Below are 12,298 nucleotides of genomic sequence, written 5' to 3' on the forward strand. Positions count from 1 at the left end.
AGTAAGGCTTAAGGCCGTGTCACACTAGCACTTTTTCCGCATTACTTTTCCGCTGGCACCACGAAAATCGAAGTCATTTTAGGCTCGCGCAGTCACACTAGCGATGAGAACCACGGAAACGGTCCGACGAAAATTTTAAACATAGCAAGATGGGTTCAACCCCGCACAGGCTCTGGCGATGATGGACGTTATTCTGGCTGCGTGGCGACGATTTAATGCGAAACAACGAATATATAAGGTTAAATAAGGGCGTATTCTCGATACTCTCATCTAGTCAGCTGACGCGGACAAATGTAAACAATCAGGCGAGCAGCTAGTTACAAACGTATCTGTTTTTATTAAATACAAGAGAGAATTTTGCCAATTTTAAAATATTATTTACACTTTAGACTGTCTTTTTGAATCGTTTTATATTATAAATACTTTTTTTTTACATTACTATAACGATTATCTATCATGGCTTATCATTTGAACTAAAAAGACGACGGAAACTTGCCAGCGAAAACGATATCGTTTGACAGGAATTTATCGCATTCACAAAAAATACAAGCAGTAGCGAGAAAAAAAAACACGGAAACGTCAAAGAACCACGGAAATTGTGCTTGTGTGCTAGTTATACCCCTTTAGGTATAACGCACACACACACACACACACACACACACACACACACACACACACACACACACATACACACATACGCACATACGCACATACATACATACATACATACATACATACATACATACATACATACATACATACATACATACATACATACATACATACATACATACATATATATATATATATATATATATATATATATATATATATATATATATATAATAGACAGATACATAGATAGATACATGTAATCCCCCATATCCCGCCTTATGACCGCGGCTGTTCCGAAGGCGATCCAGCTTAACGAAGACGCAGCGGCCAGTGATTGGCCAAAGACTCGCGGGCGCAGTACTGGCCAATGCCCGGCCTGACCCTTTCGGTCCTGATGAGACCAACGTGGCTTCAATCAGGGTCGCCAACGCCCAAAGACCTCGACCCTTTTTCTTCTTCCGAATTCGAATTGGTTGACTGTTGAAGGGGAGGAAGGAAGGAGGAGGAGAGGGAGAGGGGAGAGGGAGAGAAGAGAGGAGGATAGAGGGAGAAGGGAGAGGGAAGAGGAGGAGGAGGAGAAAAAGAAGAGATGGAGAAAGGGAGAGATGGAGAGGAGAGGGAGGGAGATGAAGGGAGAGAGAGAGAGAGAGTCAGAGAAATAGTGTGAGGAGAGAAAGAACGAGAGATAAAGAGACGGAGAGAGAGAGAGAGATAGGGGGGAAGAAAGAAATAGGGACAGATAGACACACAGACAAACAACAGCTTCCATCAACCAAGAACTAAAACACATACACACACACAAAAAAACAACTAAACAACCGAAACAACCCTCGCGAAAACAAAGCGTCGCCGAAAAGAAAGAAAGGCAGAAAAGACGAAACACACACACACACACAAAAAACTTTCAATCGACTTAAAGAGAATAAAGGAAAATAATAACAGCTAAACCCTTAATCACCGCAACACAGCCGAGGAGAGAAAATGAAAGCGTCGAAGGACCAGACGCTCTCAACAGGGCCTTAACTGCGAGGGGAATCCACAGTCAACACACAGAGGACGAGGGAGGAGGGGGTGATGAGAGGGAGGAGGGGGTGATGAGAGGGAGTGGTATGTGATGGGAGGGAGTAGGGGTGATGAGAGGGAGGAGGGGTGATGAGAGGGAGGAGGGAAGGAGGAGGGGTGATGAGAGGGAGGAGGGGTGATGAGAGGGAGGAGGGATGATGAGAGGGAGTGGGGGTGATGAGAGGGAGGATAGTGATGAGAGGGAGGATAGTGGTGAGAGGGAGGAGAGGGAGGAGAGTGATGTGAGTGAGGAGTGATGGGAGGTTAGTGAGGAGAGTGAGGATAGTGATGAGAGGGAGGAGAGTGATGAGAGGGAGGAGAGTGATGAGAGGGAGGAGGGGTGAGAGGGAGGAGGGAAGGAGGAGAGTGATGAGAGGGAGGATGAGAGGGAGGAGGGGGTGATGAGGGGGGAGGTGGTGATGAGAGGGGAGGGGGAGATGAAAGGGGAGGCGGGATGATGAGGGGTAGGAGTGGTGAAGGGGAGAGGGAAGGACTAGGAGGAATGAGATAAGAAAAGGGAGTGGAAGGGAGAGGACGAGGAGGGAAAGAAGTGGGGGATGGGATGGGAGAGGAAAAAGAAGAGAAGGAGGTAGATATAGAGGCGGGGGAGGAATAGGAAGAAGAGGAGGAAGACGAGAAGGAGGAGGAGGGAGATGAGGATGAGGAAAACAGAGTGAAAGATGAGGAAGATGAAGAGAAGGAAGACGTAGGGGGGAGGGGGAGGAGGAGAAGGAAGAGGAAAAGGATGAGGATGAAGATTTAGAACGAGATGAAATCATAAAAAAGGAAGATCTGGTAAACGGGAAAGGGGAAGACGACGAGAAAGACTGAGGACAAGATGGAAGAAGCAAGGGAAGAAAAGGAGAACATTTTCCCCATATAATAACACAGGAGCATACGCCTCGTCCGACCCGGAATGACACGGGTTATGACGGAGTGCTCATCAGGGCTGTGGAAGGAGATGTAGCGGCGAGGGGTCGCAAATACGCTCAAGAAGAACGGTGATATAATGTCCCGAAGCCTCGCCCATGTACGACCCCTACTGCGCACATATATAAGGCACATCGGAGCATCTACATCCTCCAGTAAGTGAATTCAGGGCCGCGTTTACAAGGGCTGCGGGTCGTGTGGTGTTGTCACCGGCGAGCGCGGCGAGGGGACCGGAGGGGGCTTTGGGAGGGCAGGTCGTTCGGCCCCCTCGCTGGGAAGAAGATGGAGTAGCCCCCGAGGTCGTGAGATTCCTCGTGGGGCGTGACCGTGCCTCCAGCATCCACATAGCGCCTCCGCCTCTCTTTCGCGCGTCTACAGTCTGGCTCGTGGGTACAATATGTGCGCCCGTGAGTACACAAACGCTCATCAACACAGATACACCTACAGATACAGACAGACAAAGACACACACACACACTTATACACACACTCACACACACACACACACACACACACACACACACTCACTCACTCACCACCACCACCACCACTACTACTCACCACCACCACCACCACCACCACCACTCTCACCACTCACTCACTCACTCACTCTCTCTCTCTCGATCACCTCGCCCCGTCCCCTGGAGCACTGTACGGGAATACACAAATACGCCACCCTTCCCCAGCCAGCCGCGCCGCGCCGCCTTACGCGGCCCCATCCCTCCCCAATTCCAGTTTTTATTCCGTTCCTTAACATGACAAGCTCATCGAGTCTATCACGCCCCTCCCCCCCTCCCCCTCCCCTTCTCTCCATCTCACCAGCCTCACATCCCCCCCCACCTTCACCTTCCCTTTATCCCATCAGCCTTTCCAATTCCCTCTACCTACCATCCCCCTTCCCTCCACCTCACCAGTCTCATTCCCTCCTTTCCTTCCCTCCACCCCACCAGCCCATCCTTCCTTCACCCCGCCAGCCCATCCCTTCCCTCCAACCCCTAGCCCTTCCACCTCTACCTCATCATCTTCATTCCCTCCTTCCCTCCACCTCACCATCCTCCTTCTGTCCAGCCCAACAGTCCATCCCTTTCCCTCCATTCCGCCAGTCCCACCCCCTACCCCTTCCCTCCACCCCGCCAGCCCCGCCCCTTCCCTCCACCCCTCTAGCCCTTCCAATTCCCTCTACTCACCAGCCTCATCCCCTCCTTCCCCCCCCTCAGCAGTCTCATTCCCCTTCTGTCCTGCCCAACAGTCCATCCTTTTCCCTCCACTCTACCAGTCCCACCCTCTGCCCCTTCCTCCACCCCGCCAGCCCCGCCCCTCCCTCCCTCCCCACCCCACCCCTCCCTCCCCTCCACCCCACCAGCCCCTCCCCCTCCCCTCCCCTCCACCCCAGGAGCCTCACGCCGCCCCCGACTCTCAACACTTCAAGACGCCGCGTGTGTCTTGCAGCCGCAGACGCCCTTGCCAAGATGGTGATGCACGGGGGCAATCTTCGGTGCTTTCAACGAGGCTCGTCCTCTCTGACCCTCTCGCCAGGCACTCTCCGGCGTATTTTCTTCCTTATTCTCTCTCTTCTCTCGTTCTCTCGTTCTCTCTCGTTCTCTCTCTCTCTCTCTCTCTCTCTCTCTCTCTCTCTCTCTCTCTCTCTCTCTCTCTCTCTCTCTCTCTCTCTCTCTCTCTCTCTCTCCTCTCTCTCTCCCTCTCTCTCTCCCTCTCTCTCCCTCTCTCTCTCCCTCTCTCTCCTCTCTCTCTCTCTCTCTCTCTCTCTCTCTCGCTCTCTCTCTCTCCTCTCTCTCTCTCTCTCTCTCTCCCCCTTCTCTCTTTCTCTCCCTTGTGTCTCTGTCTCTCCCTCTTCTCTCTCTCTCTCTCTCTCTCTCTCTCTCTCTCTCTCTCTCTCCAATTCTGTTCCCCTTCTTTCTTACCCATTCGCTCACTGACAATCGCGCCTTCCCTGCGTTTCTGTACCTCTCCTCCCTCTGTTACCCTCCGATGTCAGCTCTTCCTCTCACTGTCCTTTTTCTTTCACTTCTTATCATCTCTCTTTCCCTCCTTGCTTTCCTTCTTTCCTCTCTCCCCCAAACATCCGTCCTTCCCCAACCCCACGTTTCCTTGCCCATCGCCATAGCCTCACCGTCACCCTTAAAGGAGATATCACGCTCGAAATTAAGTCATGAAGTTCCTGGTCAGCGGCCAGAGGTATCCCTCCTCGCGTCCTTCCTCACTTTCGTCTCCCGTTTTGGGCTTCTCCCATTTTTTCTGTCTGTCTGCTTCTCTGCCTGTCATGGGAACTACAGCGAGAACTGCATCCAAAAGTCCAAAGCCGTGAATAAAAACACTCTATCGTCCTGGACGGGTCTCTGCGTCATCTTAGGCCTCTGGAAGCTTTCGTCTTAACATGGCCGACTTAAGTAGGACACAGGACTTAGATCGCAGACCGAGGAAATTAGATAAAAGGTGGATGAAAGATGAAGCGCAACAGCACGCGTCAGCCGCATCTCGGACTATCTGGTGCAAACATAATCATCTTACGCGCTCTGACAATCGCGACGACTTTTGACCCGGAATCCGTTTCAGACCGCTGCGGCAACATTTATCGGAACAGCGAATTAACTTACTGGTTAATGTCATGCAAATCAGATTAACTGTGCTTTCATTAGCATTTTCATACACAAAGAAAGTAAGATTTATTTGGGCCATGATGTATTTGGGAGACTCACTTTTTTTAAACAAAGCGAAAATGTCAAAGCCTCGTGTCCCGTGATGATGAGATTGGGAAACGCGAATGTTGACAATAATCTTGAAATCTCTCGCTTTCACTTTTTTGGCGCGAAAAATGGTCGCCACAACAGGACCGACTATTTCGTGGAGGGAACTTAATAAGGCGGTCAAACACCCACTTGACCGGCGCACAAAAAGCAAAAAACAAAAACCGGTCTCGTTCTGCAGTGAAAAAAAATAAAAATAAAAACATATACAACTCGGAAGGCAATGACTGATGATCCCTCGATATTTCGCGGTCTCAGCGAGCGCTCCTGATGGCAAAACCTATCGCCTTCGCTCTGTTTAATGACAGGCCGTCCATTTTTCTACGACGGTCCTGCCACCTTGCGAAACCCCGCGCTGCTGCCCACGGTCGGCCTCGTGGCATTGATTCGCACTTCATTTCTACCCGCCCCTTCACCAGCTCCTGACCAGCGGCCTCCCTTTAAACGCAGGCAGGGGAACGCGAGCCGGAGTCCTGCCCCAGCTTCCCGCCGCACTCGAGGGAAATGAAATGACGATCCGCTGGCGTCGTGCAGGTGGACGCTGTTTTCGCGACGGAATCCGGAACAGCCGAGCGGACCGGCGCTGGCAACCGCGATGCCTTCTTCACCTCCTCCTCCTCCTTTTCCCATGACATCGGAAAGCTTTCTCCTTCGGGATGATGACGTTCCTTGAAGAGGCTCGGAACTTGGACTTGGCGTGGTTTTGAACTTCAGGCTCAGGTGATATAGGCGCGATGTTCATAAAAGGCTTGGTCTAGCGTTCATAAGCAAGGCTGGGAACGAATCAAGTAAAACTATGTATAACTTCAATAATATTTCCAAGTAAAATCAAACTCCTATTAATTTTTACAACCAACAATTCACATACGGTTACATCCAACACTACGCATCTTTCTACAACCATGTAGTGTGTAGTATGGTAATGCAAATTATCTTATAAATGTAGTATTTATATAATAAAGAATCTACAGATATAATTTGGCAGTTCCAAAATCGTTCGGAAAGGTTGCTTCCAAACACTTCCAAAAATAAATTTAGCAGCTGCAGATTTTAGAAATATCAACATTTAATTATTTCTTTTAATTATACTGTTATCAAAAAAAATAATAATAACACGCCCTTCAACCCAAGATAACAAACCCCGACGAGACGAGACAAGCACCCGAGAGAACACGCCTCTCTCCCTCTCCCTCGCCCTCTCCCTCTCCCTCTCCCCCCCCCCTCAGGCAGGTGTGCGAGAGCCGAGGCGCGCCGCGAGGACAGGCAGACAAGACAGACAGGTGGCCGAGGTGCATTCAAGCCTGTGATCCTCGCACCCTCGCCCCCCGCCCGCCTCTCGCTCGCCCGCCCGCACGCCCGCACGCCCACCCGCCCGGAACGCGACGGGGCGGAACCAAGGCGAGACTGCCATCGCCGCGCGGAGGGAGGAAAGGCCCTGGGGAGAACCGCCTCCGGGGAGAGACTCTGGGCCATGGCTCTTCCATCCAGTTAGCGTGTGTTCATTCTGGTATTAACGTCAAGGAATAAAGACGGAAGGAGAGATAGATAGATAATGGATGGATAGACAGAGAGAGAGAGTGGTGGGGCGAATAAGGAAAGATACAAGACATAGTATCGCTAAGAGAGTCATCTCTTTGACACGGCAGAAAAATGACATCGGTTATAATAATAATAATAATTACAGAATAATCGTAAAAATAACAACAATCAAATGCAAGAGTAGTATAACATATGCCTAGTCATGCACCTACGTTTTGGCTATTAAATAGCAGGACTCTAATAACAACTTTCTCTTTCTCTTTCTCTTTCTCTCTCTCTCTCTCTCTCTCTCTCTCTCTCTCTCTCTCTCTCTCTCTCTCTCTCTCTCTCTCTCTCTCTCTCTCTCTCTCTCTCTCTGTGTGTGTGTGTGTGTGTGTGTGTGTGTGTGTGTGTGTGTGTGTGTGTGTGTGTGTGTGTGTGTGTGTGTGTGTGTGTGTGCGCGTGCGCGCGTGCGCGCGCAGTGGGGTGTAAGCAAACGCATGTCAGAGTCCTAAGAAAAAAGGTTTTCCTTCGCAATAGAAAGGAAAAGCGGGGCGGCTCCGGCCCCGAGCTGAGCAGGAACCACAGAGGCGATTCATGAAAGCCCAAACCAATTCAAGCAGGACTCCCCTGCAAGGCGTGCGAGGAATCAGAAGCGAGGTGGCGGCAGCGTCGGCGGCGACGCCCGCCCTGATACCTGGCAAGTCAAGTCAGCCTCTCGAGACGGCAACACCCAACTACTTCCTGCCGAACTCGGGAGACAAATTGCGGCGGCCAGACACTCTCACGCCGCTCTATTATCATTACTGTAATTTTCTTTTTATCAAGTGCAATTCACTTCCCATTCATCTAACTTGAAAAAACAAACACAACAACACAGCAGATGGGAAGGCGTCTTCCCCATCCATGACAAACACTCTCGTCTTTCGACTTTCGACAAACGAGCACAACAAAGGAGAGGTGGGGACGAAATCCTGGAATCCCACACTATCTAACCAGGAAATCCACAACAAATAAACAAAAATGCAACAGAAAACAACAACAATAACACAACTAGCGTCCCCACCCACCATAAAAAAAGAAAAAAACAAACAAACAAACACACACACACACACAAACGCCACAAACACACGGCCATCAACACACGACAACACCAAAGACTAACAACGACATGGAAACACAGGTAAGATAAGGGGGAGGGAGACTCACCTGTCCTGTGGCGGCATGGATCTGTCTGTCGTGGCTAGTAACCACGTTGGCATTCAGGCCGTTCTCTCTACTTACCTGCAAGTCGGAAGAGAAAATGCGAGGTTAATTACACGGCAACCAAGGTATAAAATTCAGACACAAGAAAACACATCAAAACGCGATGATTTCTCTCTCGCACATTACCGGTCATTGTCACTCGTTTATTTTTTCCCCATCCCCCATCCTTCCTCCCTTCCTCGTCGACTCTCTTTTTATGCACTCTTATCGCTTTAATTTCTGCCTGCTATGTCTTTTTCAGCTTTCACATGCGCGCGGATTGTGTGCGCGTGCAAGTGCGTGAGATCATTACACTTTATAAGAAGTCTCCTATTGTAATCTCGGCTTAGTGCGCCCCCCCATTCTCTCTCTCTCTCCCCCTCCCTCCCTCTCTCTCTGTCTCTCTCTCTCTCTCTCTCTGTCTCTCTCTCTCTCTCTCTCTCTCTCTCTCTCTCTCCCTCCCTCCCTCCCTCCCCCCCAACAGTACCAGGACGACGCTTGTCTCACTAGCCATTGTTGCCATTATTTATGTAGCATTAAAAAGAGGGAAAAGAAGCGAGGAGGTCACAGGCAGGAGGGGGAGGGGCGGGGATGAGGGAGGAGGGAGGGGGGGTTGAAAACGATCATTACCAACTGTCACAATAAAAAACAGAAGGTAAAAAGGGTGCTTGGCCCTGCCTAACCCCCCTGGAACGGTTCAAGGCATAACTCATAACCTCACCTCCAGCACCGCATTACGAAAGGAAATCGCCGGCGCGCGCGCACGCAAAAAGGCACCCCGCGCGACCCACTCCCGTTAAACCTAACCACCTCCACCTACATGCCACTACCCCCCCCCATCCCTCCCACCTCCGCCGCTACCCTGATCTTCACCTTCACCTCCACCTCCCAACGCCACCATTATCTCCAACACCATCGCCCTCATCTTCGCCTCCGCCTTCTCCACCACCGGCTCCTCGCCCTCCTATACGGCTACCGCTATTTCTTCTACCGTCACCATCGCATCACCATCACCTCCTTTAACGGCACTGCCATCGTCTCCATCACCACGAACATCACTACCTCCATCTCCTCTATCACCAACGTCAACATCTCTCCCAACACTGCCATCTCTATCACCATCACTATTATCATTTCAATGCCACTATCATCACAATCACCACCATCCAGCCACTACCACTGCACCACCACCACCACCATCACCATCGCCACCTCTACCCTGCCACCACCGATACCAACACCATCGCCACCATCATCACCATAACCTCTTCCACCGCCACTTTCGACAACACGAATAGGGGAAAGACAAGCGCGTTTGTGTACGAACACACACGAACTAACGAACACTATAAGGGCAGAGCAAAGACGAAATGGAAAACAACCACAACAGTAAATGAGTAATAAACCGCCACGTTTCGACTCCTACTTGATCCCTCGTCACTTCGGTCTTCCCATCTGAGAGGGAGATTCGTCTCAAACGAAACGACAAGACGTATTTTTTTTCTTTATTACTGCGATTGTATTCCATGTCTCGTTTGCGTAGACCAAGCTTTCCCCTGCATAAATGAGATGAAAAATAGAATACAACCCCCCTAAAAAAACAGATGACCATCGACACAAAATAATCACAAACCATCTATTACCATTTCATCCTCCATACGCAAATGCACGTATACCTAATCAACCTCCTCACGCACATACCGCACAACGTCAAGTCTAATCTGGAAGACAAAGGGCTTCTTTCAGAGCGAAAACCCGGGCGTGTCAGCAAGATTCGGCCGACGATAAGGTTTGATAGATAGCGCCCCGACGCAAAAAAGAATTGCCGGTGTCGCACAGGTGTATGAACACAGCTCTCTCTCTCTCTTGCTTTATCTCTCTCTTTTTTGTTCCTTTTCTCTTTCTTCCCCTTTCTCTTTCTTTCATTCACTCTTTCTCTTTTTTTGCTCTCTCTCTCTCTCTCTCTCTCTCTCTCTCTCTCTCTCTCTCTCTCTCTCTCTCTCTCTCTCTCTCTCTCTCTCTCTCTCTCTCTCTCTCTCTTTGCCCGGTATTAGGAAAGGAAACCTCTGTGTATATGTGTGTGTTTTGTTATTTTTCTTTATTTATTTATTCATTTATCTATTTGTTTCTCTCTGCCCGTCGCTAGGAAAGAAGACGCATGTGTGTGTGTGTGTGTGTGTGTGTGTGTGTGTGTGTGTGTGTGTGTGTGTGTGTGTGTGTGTGTGTGTGTGTGTGTGTGTGTGTGTGTGTGTGTGTGTGTGTGTGAAAGCGAGAGAGGGAAGGAGGGAAGGAAGGAAGGAGGGAAGGAATTAAGGAAGGAAGGAGGGAAGGAAGGAAGAGAAGGAGGCGAGGAGGGGGAGGGTAGAGAAAGAGGGAAAGGAAGGAGAGGAGAGGGAGGGAGGGAGGAAGTGGAGGGAGGGAAGGGAGGAAGGGGAGGGGAGGGAGGAGGGAGGGAGGGGAGGGAGGGAGGGAGGGAGGGAGGGAGGGAGGGAGGAGGGAGGGAGGAGGGAGAGGAAGAGAGAGGATGAGAGAGGGATGAGAGAGGGGATGAGAGAGAGAGAGAGAGAGAGAGAGAGAGAGAGAGAGAGAGAGAGAGAGAGAGAGAGAGAGAGAGAGAGAGAGAGAGAGAGAGAGAGAGAGAGAGAGAGAGAAGAGAAGAGAATAAGAGATGAGCTAGGAAGAAAGAGTGAGAGGAGGAGAGAGAGAGGGGAGGGAAGAAAAAGAAAAAGTGAGAGAGAGAGGAGAGGAGAGGGAGAGAGGGAGAGGAGGAGGAGAGGAGAGAGAGAGGAGAGAGAGAGGAGAGGAGAGGAGAGGGAGAGGAGAGGGAGAGGAGAGGAGAGGCGGGGAGAGAAGCGAAAAGGAAAGGGGAGAGAGAGGAGATAAGAGGAGAGAAAAATTAAAATGAAGAGAGAAAGGGGAGAGGAGCGAGTGAGAGAGAATTTTGTGCGTTGGGGCTTGAGTGCGAGAAAGAGTCCATATGCATGTCCCCCTCTAAATAAACGATCACCTATCTCCCGGTATGCCAGTGTGTCTCTGTATCTGCCTCCTTCCTCTCCCCCTCAAAAACAAAAACCCTCACCCCCAGCCTCTACCCCCGCCCCCGCCCCCCAACCCCCGCTCCTCAGCAAACCCGCTAAGTGACGACCTCTCACCCCGGGGCCGTAATGACCCCGTCCAACACGCGCGTGGGAATATAAAGCGCGCATCTAATTACGGCCCATAATTAAGGCCACAATGCGCTAACGAACGGCACTTGTTCCGTGCAGCGAGGACACTTGGCCGACCGGACCGCACGCACGCACGCACGCACGCGGCACTCGCATCACTCCCGCGTTAAAGTTGTCCACTCACAACCACGTGCGGCGGGCTGAACGCGGCGGGCTGAACACGGCGCTGCTGCCGGCCCCCGCGCGCCCCCGCCCACGACCCGCGCCCCCGCCCACGACCAGCTACACCCGACGTGAACGTGCCGCCAAAACGAACACAAACGTCGCGAGAGGCAATAAACGGGGCTGGATGTATGGGCCGGTTTTCATTTCTTTTCAGACACGGTTTACAAACAAGATACTATTGCACAACAGTTAAATGCTAACGATGACGGCGGCACGGAGGAAGGAGGTGACGAGGTCATGGTGACAATATCAACATTAATAACGTATTCATCAACCAACATCAATAACATATTCATTTATCAACATCAATAACATATTCATTTGTCAACATTACTAGCAAATTCATCTGGTGAAATATTTACTCCCAAAAATATATGAATACATGAACACTTCACTCAGCGATGCTCAGGGCCAGACGATCGCCTTCCAGAATGAATCGTTCATCGTAAAAAAATCAAACGAAAGAGAGAGAGAGAGAGAGAGAGAGAGAGAGAGAGAGAGAGAGAGAGAGAGAGAGAGAGAGAGAGAGAGAGAGAGAGAGAGAGAGAGAGAAAGAGAGAGAGAAAGAGGAGAGAGAGAGAGAGAGAGAGAGAGAGAGAGAGAGAGAGAGAGAGAGAGAGAGAGAGAGAGAGAGAGAGAAAGAGAAAGAGAGAGAGAGAGAGAGAGAGAGAGAGAGAGAGAGGGAGAGAGAGAGAGAGAGAGAGAGAGAGAGAGAGAGAGAGAGAGAGAGAGAGAGAGAAAGATAGATAGACAGAGAGAGAGAGAGAGAGAG

General features: G+C 50.5%; 1 protein-coding gene across 22 annotated transcripts in view; it reads right to left on the reverse strand.

Moving 5' to 3' along the window:
- The window catches only part of pum (pumilio), a 259,778-nt gene that overhangs the window by 200,713 nt on the left and 46,767 nt on the right, over positions 1 to 12,298 (reverse strand). For 12 of the 22 annotated variants that reach the window (XM_070143612.1, XM_070143605.1, XM_070143610.1 and 9 more), the window contains one exon: positions 8,099 to 8,173. The exons of the other annotated variants lie outside the window; for them this stretch is intronic. In XM_070143612.1, the coding sequence (XP_069999713.1) occupies positions 8,099 to 8,173 (75 nt within the window). The remainder of the gene's footprint in view (positions 1 to 8,098; positions 8,174 to 12,298) is intronic. 22 annotated transcript variants of the gene reach the window in all.

The sequence above is a fragment of the Penaeus vannamei genome, chromosome 31 (assembly GCF_042767895.1).
Source record: "Penaeus vannamei isolate JL-2024 chromosome 31, ASM4276789v1, whole genome shotgun sequence".
Classification (NCBI taxonomy): domain Eukaryota; kingdom Metazoa; phylum Arthropoda; class Malacostraca; order Decapoda; family Penaeidae; genus Penaeus; species Penaeus vannamei.